The 10,304-nt window shown below is 49.7% G+C and overlaps 2 protein-coding genes across 2 annotated transcripts; both read left to right on the top strand.

Moving 5' to 3' along the window:
- LOC118560604 lies at positions 1-4,592 on the top strand. The gene is made up of 4 exons (XM_036131854.1): positions 1-108; positions 622-1,127; positions 2,150-2,668; positions 2,797-4,592. The coding sequence occupies exons 2-4, from the start codon at positions 641-643 to the stop codon at positions 4,563-4,565; spliced, it is 2,775 nt and encodes a 924-aa protein (XP_035987747.1). The 5' UTR covers positions 1-108; positions 622-640; the 3' UTR covers positions 4,566-4,592.
- On the top strand, positions 4,566-9,600 carry LOC105932503 (flocculation protein FLO11). The gene is made up of 7 exons (XM_012871708.3): positions 4,566-6,198; positions 6,276-6,537; positions 7,255-7,452; positions 7,547-7,639; positions 7,727-7,913; positions 8,015-8,225; positions 8,325-9,600. The coding sequence occupies exons 1-7, from the start codon at positions 4,597-4,599 to the stop codon at positions 9,564-9,566; spliced, it is 3,795 nt and encodes a 1,264-aa protein (XP_012727162.3). The 5' UTR covers positions 4,566-4,596; the 3' UTR covers positions 9,567-9,600.
- The last annotated feature ends 704 nt before the right edge of the window (positions 9,601-10,304 follow it).

Genomic DNA, 10,304 nt, shown 5'->3' with positions numbered 1-10,304 from the left:
CCGCCTGCGCGTCCCTTGTCCGGCGTGACGTCGCCGCAGCCTGCAGCTGCTCCGTGACGGCTTTGTTGGAGGCGACGCAGAGATGTTTGGGCGGCCGAGTCTGTCCAGGTAAGGTATATATCATCATCTCTACAGCACGCTGCTCCGTGAAAAAGGCCGACCCCGTGTTTGTGGAACAGGAAGCGGAGCAAAGCGGAGCTCCTGTTTAGCACCGTCGCATGAAAGCGGCGCAGATTTCCATCCCTGATTTTTACCCACGTTTGTATATCAGGCTAACCGGGCCATTGTTGTTATCTGGGCATCTGATGCTATTGCGAAGAGCTTCATCGTGAAAAAGCATGCAACCGCGCTAAAATGGCTGCAGGAGAAAACAAGACATTTTAAAGCCTCCCGTGTTTGAAAAAAAAAAAAGCCCTCCTCCAGCTGCCCTACATTTCTACCCCCAAAGCTATTGTCATTCAAATGTTTTAAGCCCGGCGTCCCAGCTGTCGCCCTGTGGGTGAAACTGCCTCCTGCTTGTAATAAAGGTGTAGCTGCTGCCGAGCATACATGCTTAATGCTGTTTGTACCCGTTTAATTAAGAAGAATGTTTGTTTTTTGGGATTTTTTTTATTTCTAAAGGAGGTGATTTCATTGTTGCATGCGAGAAGCTGTGAAGCAGAGAGCCATGCAGAGTTCACCGGAGGATCACAGGGAATCAAACCCTGTGGCCATGGCGGCCGCAAAGCATCAACAGGACGCCGAGGCTCCGCCGACGCAAAGCAACCCAGCTGAGCAAGAGGAGGAGGCGGACACGCCGGAGGCTGCTGCTGCTCCGGCTGCCCGCACCGCCGAGCCTCCTCCGGGTCTGGCCCTGACTCCTCCACCCGAGAAGGAAGCCGGCGTCCATTCCCAGACGGAGTCCCGGGACAACGCTGGGAAGGCGGACACGGAGCCCACGGCAAAGCCCCGAAGTGCCGCGCCGGAGCCGGTTGCTGACACCAAGACTAGCCCCGGAGACGATGGGCAGAAAGAGAAGAAACAAGCGAAACGCGCTGGTGATGGTAGGAAATACGTGCTTTCCAAGAAGGCCATGATAGATCCTCTGAAGATGGACATGACAAAGCCAGTGGTCATGCCTCTCACATGTGAGTACTTCACTTATTTACTTCTCCAAACCGTAGGCACTTGTGTACATGTAAAACTTTATTTTTATGGTTACAACTATGCTTGAAGTTTATTAATTTGCAACTCATTTACTTATTTACCAGTTGCCTGGAAGCATTAAATTCTCCTATTTTAAACATTTGCTTCATGATATGTGGCATATATTGACTGTAGCAACCCCGTTAGCAGCTAATCTCATCTACCAGGTAGAAACAGGATTTATAATTTCCAATGGGCCATAAATGCCACTCATCTAACTGATGAATTTGTTTTATTTCTCTGAGTTTCACATAACGTATGATTAAAGCATTGTAAAAGCAAAACAGAAGCTATACAATTACTACACATTTATCAAAACAAATTTTAGAATAATAAGTGTTTTCTTATGTTCCCTCCAGAGCAACTTTCATTTTAGAAAGAATTCTGCTTTCTATGAACCCGGACTTTATGTTTTACCTTTCAGAGCTATAGTTTGTAGGTTTTCATGTTTTATTTTCATCCTTTTTTTCCCATAGTAATATGATCATACTAAGACATACTTGTATGAAACCAAATTTTCAAAGGGACTGTATGTCAAAAAATACATTATTCAAAAAAACTTTTATACACTTTTCAGTTAATATTGAAATCATAAATGTAAGCAAGGAATTATAAGACTTGAGCCTTTATGTCCCTCAGTTTATGTTGTATCCTGTTTAAATCTTATTTTTAGAGTAACTAAAATGTAAAATTGTGGTATTTTCCTAGAGGCTGCAACAAAACTGTTTTTAAAATATTCTGCCATTTCAAATAGCTAATGATGCTATGCACTCTTACAAGCTTTTCATTATTAAGAGCCGTTATGGAAGGTCAAAAGAGCCACTCGTGGCTCCGGAGCCGTAGGTTGCAGACCCCTGGGTTAGGGTTAGCTTAAATGTTCGGGCAGTTTATCTGCAACAAGTGAAAGAGCTGAAAATGTTGGCGCAGGCTCACGTTCTGCCTCTCCTCCGCTATGTTCCCGCAGCATCGCAGCTCTCTCTGCACTGCATAGAATGCCACATAATCTTCAGCGATCACAAGAGCAAAGAACGGCACATGAAGCAGAGCCACCCCGCTGAGTACGAGCAGTGCATCCTGAGGAACTCGCTGTTTGCCTGTTACGTTTGCGACCGCCACTTCACAAACTCGGCGGAGCTCATGGCCCACCAGAAAGCCCACCCGGACAAGAAACCCTTCAAGTGTCCCATCTGCGATCTGGCCTTTAAGAGGTCGTCCGAGCTCACGAATCACAAAAAGATTCACTTTGGCGAGGACGGCTATGCCTGCAACGAGTGCGGCAAGCCTTGTAAGACTCTGACGCTGTTGAAGTACCACCAGCGCACGCACTCGGGAGAGATGCCTTTCGTTTGCAAGGATTGCGGGGAAAGGTTCTCCTTACCCAACGTTCTGATGAAGCACATCAAATCCCATTCATCCGAGGGCGCTGAAGGAGGCGGAGCGGGCACAGAATCCAAAGCAACAAAGAAAAAGAAAGAAAACGATGGTAGGAAGCGTGTTTTTGACTCATTACACATTTTAAAGTCACAACGGCATAGCTTTCATAGAAAGGTGGCTAGATGTGGTCATTTTCTGACTCTTAAATGTAATGCCTAATATTTTTTTCACCTTTAGGTGCTTCTCCCAAAGTTTACCTCTGTTCTGTGTGCAAGGCGCCTTTCAAGAGTCCCAAAACGCGGCTGCATCACATGAAAACAAAGCACAAGCTGGCCGCGGTCGCTAACCCGCTGCGAGCCGGGCTGCAGGGGAAACAAAGCGTCCCTATTATTACTCCAATATCTATTTCTCAACCGGCGCTGTTGCAAGTGGAGGCCAACGGACGTCTGCAGAAGGTCGACGCCAACATTGACACGGAGCAGATTCGGAAGCTTATCGAGAGGATGGGAAACGTGCAGAAGGTGAACCAAGTTGTCATTCTGGGGCAGGTGCCGCCGCATGCCCCGCCGCTGGAGGTGCAGCAGGTGTCAGAACCAGCGGGAATGGTTCATCTGAATCTGGGTCCACCGCAGATAGATTTTATAGGGCTAAAACCGGCAGAATCTAAGACGGTCCAGCTGGACCCTTCGGTCAACCCGATGGAGCAAACTATCATACTGGAGCCTATAACACCAGAGGGGCAGCTGGAGAACCCCTCCTTCTCAGATCTAGGCTCCCATGTAGCTGGAGGAGAACACGTAGAGCTGACGCTCATTCCAGCTGAAGTACCCGAACGACTCGAAGGAGAAGCGACGTCGCATCAGAGCCTTCAACAGCCTGGGATTAGTCCCAGTGTTTGTCATAATGACGTAGCTGATCTCAAGGAAAACCTTGAGCAAACTGTCATATTAGAGCTCACCCCCGCTTTAATTCCTGCCGAGGAGCTGGAGCAGTCTCAGCCGGAACCACAAAGTGAGGTTGCTTCCTCTGCTTTGGTTCAAAGCACAGAGCAGGAAACACCTGATCAGGCTGCAGGTCATAATGTGGAAGATCCCAAAGAAGCCAATGTGCCGGCCCCACCGCTCACATCCACGGTTGAGTCGATACTCACACCGTCACACCCAGAGAAACAAGTCCCATCTTCTGGCCCTTCGCCGCCGCCAGAAAGGCTCACTTCAGCTCCAAGCGAATCTGAAGCTACCTCCAAGGGAAACATTGATGCAGAACAAGTAGGTCTAGATCAGATGGCGGTGATCAATGAACCGACCAAAGAAAACGACGTACATGATCTTTGTGAAAAATGTCCGACAGAAGACAAGAGCAGCCGGTCTGAAGGCCCTGGTGCTAAAGAAGAAGCTCTGGCTAAATTGGAGCCTAAAGAGGATCAGCAACGCTCTGAGTTACCTGTGAGCGTAATGTCAGCCCAAGAGTTGGTCAAGGTGCGGAAAAGAAAACCAGCCCGGACGTTCTTTTTCCAAGGATACATGCACGACCTGGTCGGATCCATATACAAGGACGACTTTCAGATCGACGCCAAGCCGGCCAAGCGCCAGCGGACCAAGAAGTCTTGCCTCGTCGTCAAGTTCGGTCCGCAAAACAAGGACAAGAAATGCAAGAAACAGAAGAAGCCGGAGCAAGAACGTCAGCCGATACAGGACAGTTTAATAAAAAATAAAACGCCTGTGAAGAAATCCCCTGAGAAAGTACAGAAAGTACCAACGCCCAAGAAGACAGGAAAGGGGAAAAAGGAGAAGACGGAGAACATGCTACCAGTGAGTGACATAAAATCACCTTCAAGTCACAGTCCGCCGGTGAAACAGGTCAAAGAAGATGCAAAAAAGACTAAAGTGAAAAAGCAGAAAGAAACCAAGGCAGACGAAGTGCATATCAGGGAGGAAAAACCTGTAGACTCGCCTGTGCTTAAAAAGAAAAAGGCTGGGAAGAAAATTGCAAAAAGACCAGACTAAGAGTCCAAAGGAGCTGAAGGGAAAGAAGAATATGTCAAAAGGACAAAACGTCAAAAAGACAGAAGCCACCGATTCAAACATTAATCAAGACTCTCTTCTTTTACTGAAAGGTCACAAGCAGCCGCAGTTAAAAGTGTACAAGTTAGACACTATGAAGGCATCAGGCCCGACTCAAGAGGATTCACCCCAGGACTCCCAGTCCACGGAGGGCCTCCCTGCCGCTGGGAAGAAGAAAGGCGGAAGAACCCAGAAAAACCAGAAGGGTCTTTCCCTGTTGTCGTCGCTACAAGTTACACGCCAGCAGCCGCCGACGGCGCCCGCCAAGCCGAAGACCACCAGAAAGCGCAAGGCGCCTCCGAATGTTGAAACCGAGGGCGTGATAACGTCAAAGCGCGCCCTGGAGTGTAAGGACTGCGGGGAGAGGTTCAGCGAAGTGGCATCGCTCCAAAAGCACAAGACGACGGCACACGTCATCGAGAGTCCTGGCCTCACGTACACCAATGGGAACGTCTTTGAGGGCGTCTCTGGTTTCGATCTTTACCGGCTTCCCAAAGAGCACATGGGGGTTGTGAGGGTGTTGAACGCTCCCACAGACTGGGATACGGAGCCTGATATGGGGGAGATGGCGTTGGAAGACCCCGATCGAGGCGTCTCCTTTCCAGCGTTGATCCCCTCTCCGTCCCTACAAATCCCTCCTCAGGAAGTTGGCACGAGTACCCATGAGCACCGGAGTGACAGTAAAACTGGGACCAAAGACCACTTTGGTGCCTCCTGCGAGCCTCAGTCGTCACCTGACGTACCAAAAGACACGGAGGCTCGGCCCAACGTGACAGCTGAAGCCTCATCAGAGACAGTCACCTCGGACAGCAGAGAGCCTGCGGCACCGGATGAGGACAAGCAAGAAGATGTCGCCAAGAACCAAGATGAGGATGTCAAGGAGGATTTGCTTCTAGAGGTAGATTTGGTCACCGTTGGAGAGCAGCAGGAGGAGAGAGCGGACCCTGTTCCACAAAACGAACCCAGCAGAGTCTACGCGTCTGAGAGTGAAATCCCTGGCAAGGACTCCGTGCCAGTGAGCAGCGAGACAAGAGAAGTTAGCCTAGCCTCTCAGACTGCGTCGTGTTCTGCCCATCGAATGGATGTCAAAGAAGAGGAGGAGGAAACCCTGGTCCAGAAGAGGAAAGACGAGGCCAATGAAGCTGCTGCGGCAGGTCAGAGCAGAAGAGCAGCGATCCTCAACAGGGACTGGATGTCCAGCGCGAGTTCAGGAGTGGAGCTCGAGCACGAACCCGAGGAGTGCCAGATAGTTTACGAAAAACCGCTTTCCTCTGATCTAGAAGCAGCTGACCGCGGGATCAGCACAGAGAGGCAGACCTTCCCCGTGTTCAAGATCATCAGAGGTACGCCGCCGGCGGCGCCTTCGCCTCCCGCCCGCGCGGACGTCGCAGGATCCTCTGAAGAAGCGGTTGCGTCGGAGCCAGGCTCCCTTAACTCCATCGGGCCGCAGGGCAGGGAGGAAAGGGAAAGTGACCGGTCTCCAGGCATCATCCTGGAGAGGGTCCTTACCTCCAGTCAGAGAGCAACGTCTGACGGGGAGGCAGACGTAGCAACGGGAAGCAGACGACGACCAGAGGTGCGTTTGTTTCCTTTACCTCAAGAGAATGTGTGCTTTAAACTGCGGTTATATTTCAGTGTTTGTTTTTATGCCAGGCTTTGGGCAGGATTGCAGAGAACGAGGCTCAGGCTCACAGAGGCCAGGACATCAAAGTGGAAGAGAACAGCTCAGATCCTGTGTTCGCCTGTCAAAGCAGACAGAGAGCCAGTGTGCAGCCAAAGCCTCATCAGGATATAAGAAGCGTCCTGGTGAAAGAAGAAAGCAACTCGGTGGCGAACGAGACCCAGGGCGCCCCAGAGAGCAGACACATGCGGTGGAACGTGGAACCCGTAAGCAGTGAAAACCCAAATATCCCACGTAAGTATCCAGGAGCCTTCAGGAGGCGTCCCAAGGTTTCATTGAGTCAGAGCAAAACCTCCAAGCACAGAATGAGAAGCCAAAGTGGCCTAATAGGGTAACCATTACGTTTCGTTGTTTATTTGCTTAAAAGAGCCTCTCTAGCATGCCAGAGGTGTTTTAGCCACGGCTATCCTCAGCTTGTTTTTATAACATCTGAGTAATTACAGGAGAATATAGATCATCAGAATGCTGTTTTTAAAGAGAGAAGAACAAAGTTTATCTGGCAATCCAGGAGTGTTTAATTGTTGAAAAGTTAAAATGTTTGCAACATCTTAGTGGTTGAATATATGCAATACTTTCAGATTAAAACGTTTACATCATAAATATTGAGATACTGACAGTTTAAGACTTGTTGAATTTGGTACATTACAAACAATTCTGACAATAAACTTTGTACGGATGTTCTTTTCACATAAGGGATCTCATCTCTCTCTCTTTTTTTTATTTTTACTACGTAGGAAAAAGTCCAAATAGTCCTACTATGTTATTTCTATTAGTTTGGACAGATTCCAGATTTATGTTGTTTCTTAGACTGAGCCCTCCTTGCAGAGCCAGGTCACTGAACCAGTGGCTTTACTTCTAAACGTTAATCAAAATGCAAAAAGCAGTTTATTTCGTCTCTTCAGAAGGCTGAACACCAATCAGTAAGCCATGGATTTGGGTTTCTGTTTTCAGCTACGGAGAACGGGGAAACAGCGAAGGACTGTCGTCTCCCTCCGGACTTCAACTCCAACCAGTGCATCTTCTACCCGGTGAAGGTGGAGGAGAGGGAGGTCCTACTGGGGGCCAGTCACACCAGCACAGGAAGTTCATCCCCTGATGGGTCCGGCAACGCAGAGCCCTCAGACCTTCAGAGTGCAGATTGTAATGCACGTCAGTATCTGCCTCACAAATGTTTACAGATGCCTTTTTTTCTTCTTCTTTTTTTACCAAATATTGAATTTTAATAATTTGCCCGATCAAACAGATGAAAGAAGATCCTCTCCAGCGAGCTATCAGGAGTCGCCGGTCGCAGGTCTCCTGTCAGAGCAAAGTGTCGGGGACTTAACAGATGGACAGGGTTAGTTGACCTTTCTGCAGTTTGTGCTGTGCTTCGTTTCATTACTTTTATTTTTGATTGAGAAAAAAATTAATTCATCTTTTACAGCCGCGTCAGACTCCGAGTTGCAGCATCCATCGGATCTCCGGGACTTTCTCCTCCAGAGCTCCGACGAAGAAGACCCAAGTAGTTTTGAGTTATCTGAGCCTCAACTGGACAACGAAGCAGAAATCATAGCCTACTTTAACCAGAACCAAGCAAGCAGCACACAGCCGCCCCGTCAACCCTCTTCAAAGTACAGTACCACTTTTTCTCATTTAGCTGGAGCTTGTTGTTTATAATGAAAAGGTTACATATAGCAAAGTATTTAAGGGTCAAAATCTGTTTCTTTTTCAGGAGTTTGCCAAATTCAGAGAGTCATCCTCCAGCACCACACGTGGACAACAGCACAGCAAAGCCTGTGGATTATTTCTCTGAGTATTTTAGCTGGGATACATGGGGAGAAATTGCCAGTTGCACAAATGAAGCTTCCAGGCGGCCAAATCCCGTGACGGGCAGAGAGGTGGCACGCTTTGTTGGGATCCATATTGCAATGGGAACCTTAAAGGTCTGTATCTGTTTTTTATAACTTTCTCAAGCGCTGTACTTTTCAAACACTGGACTACAGGAAAAGCAATGTTTCATCGGTTCTGTTGTTGCCTCCCAGTTTCCCAGCGCGAGGCTCTACTGGGAAGACGTAACGAAGGTGCCGTTGATCGCTGAAGCCATGCCGCTGAGCCGATTCCTCGAGCTGTCCCGCGTGCTGAAGCTCGCTTCTTCAAACGATCCCAGAGAAAATGTTCCAGGTCAGCAGCCGGGTGGTACCCAGCGAAGTGTAGCCTCTGAGCGCGGGGGCCGTCGGTGCTCGGCTGATCCGAACGGCTCCCAGACACAGGCGGATCCGCTGGGGAAGGTCCGTCCGTTGCTGTCCCGATTCAACGCCGGGTGCCGGTCGCTGAGGCAGCGGGGGGATTACGCCGTGGACCAGTACCCGCTGGCTCTGACCGGGAAGCTTCACGACAACAGGCCCTCGCTCCACTGCACCACGTTGATGGGGCTCACCGGCTTGATCGCGCACGCGGATCTCGAACTGGACCCTTCGGAGACGCGGAACGCGATGGAGGAGACGGTCCCCGAAGGGAGCACGCTGTTCCTCTGTAAACAGGAGCTCTCCACCCCGGCCACGCTGGAGCGCCTCTCAGCTGCCGGGATCCACGGCGCCGGCAGGGTGGGAGGAGCCCGGGGACAGGTCGGGGACGAGTTTGTGAGCTCCGACGGGAAGCTGATGCTGCGCCGCACGCACTGCGGCTTCCTGCTCTCCACCGCGGGCAACGGCCAGAGGAACATGCTGTCGCTCATCGACAGCTTCGAAAAGGCCCAGATATCCGCCCGCCTCGTTAGGGATTTGCAAAATCTGTACTCCTCCCCGCTGACGGTGTCTTCGCCGGCCGCATGGCCCCAGGCGGTCCTGTGGCACCTCGCGGACGTGGCCCTGGTGAACTCCTGGCTCCTGTACCGGCGGGACCACGGAGCGGCGTCCGCCCCTCTCACGCTGATGGCCTTCAGACTGGAGGTGTCCAAGGCTTTGATCCTCTCCAGCGGCTCCGACGCCCAGGACTCCATCCCCCCTCAGCCTCCCGAGGAGAACGCTCACCGCGCGACGAGCGAAGCCCCCAGCCCGGTGCTGCTGGGGGAGAGCCCCCTGCCGGACGCGGCGACGCGGTACGACGGCTCCGGCCACTGGCCCGAGCAGCTGGCGGAGGGAGAAGGAGGCAGGTGTCGCTTCGGCGACTGTCAGAGAACGTCGCGGGTGCTGTGCCTCAAGTGCTGCGTCTTTCTTTGTATCTCGCGCAACCACAACTGCTTTTTGAATTTTCATAATCAAGAGAGTCTGGGAAAGGAGCAGTGAGGCTGTCTTCAATTAATGTGTTTTTTTTTTTTTTTTTTTAAAGATCTCTGGCTCTCTGATTTAGAATGTACCGTTGTTACCAAGAGAAAACTGCTCCTCCATCCCTACATTTTCTACACGAGGACTTTTACTGACAGTGCCATGGCTTTATCGAGGCTGCTGCAGTGCAGTTTGTGCTCCGCTCCGCTGGGCCTTATGTAACGCGCTGGGCAGTTGTAAATAGAAATTTGCTTTTAGATGGACTTTTAAAAAGAAAAAGACAACTTAACCGTTCACTGTGTTCAGGAGGTTTTTTAATTGTAATTATATTTTTTACATTGTCTAGTTTTGAGTCCACGATGAACTTATTTTCAATTCCATGAATTTCAGTGTTATTTATTCCAAGTTCCAAATCCAATAAAAAGCAATGGAGTGAAAAAAGTCTGTCCCTGTTGATTTAAAGCTTTGAACATCACAGCCACTAATATCCTTTGTCATGTTCAAATTGTTGTCTTGTTTCTGCCCCTGAAACAAACAAACCTCCCAGTTTGGGATTAATAAAATGCTACTTTTGTACTTTATTCTATACAGCAAGCCAGTACACTTCAACAGTCAGTACAAGAGCATTCATAGACTTAAATAAATAAATAGATAAATGTGGTGAAATAAACATAATAAATAAATGACCATGCCATGATTGGGCTTTGCTTCACAATCCTCTAAGGGCTGCGGTTAAAGCTGGTTACCTCTGCTCTCTTT

Source organism: Fundulus heteroclitus, chromosome 3, assembly GCF_011125445.2.
Source record: "Fundulus heteroclitus isolate FHET01 chromosome 3, MU-UCD_Fhet_4.1, whole genome shotgun sequence".
Lineage (NCBI taxonomy): Eukaryota > Metazoa > Chordata > Actinopteri > Cyprinodontiformes > Fundulidae > Fundulus > Fundulus heteroclitus.
This window is presented reverse-complemented; position numbering and strand designations above follow the sequence as displayed.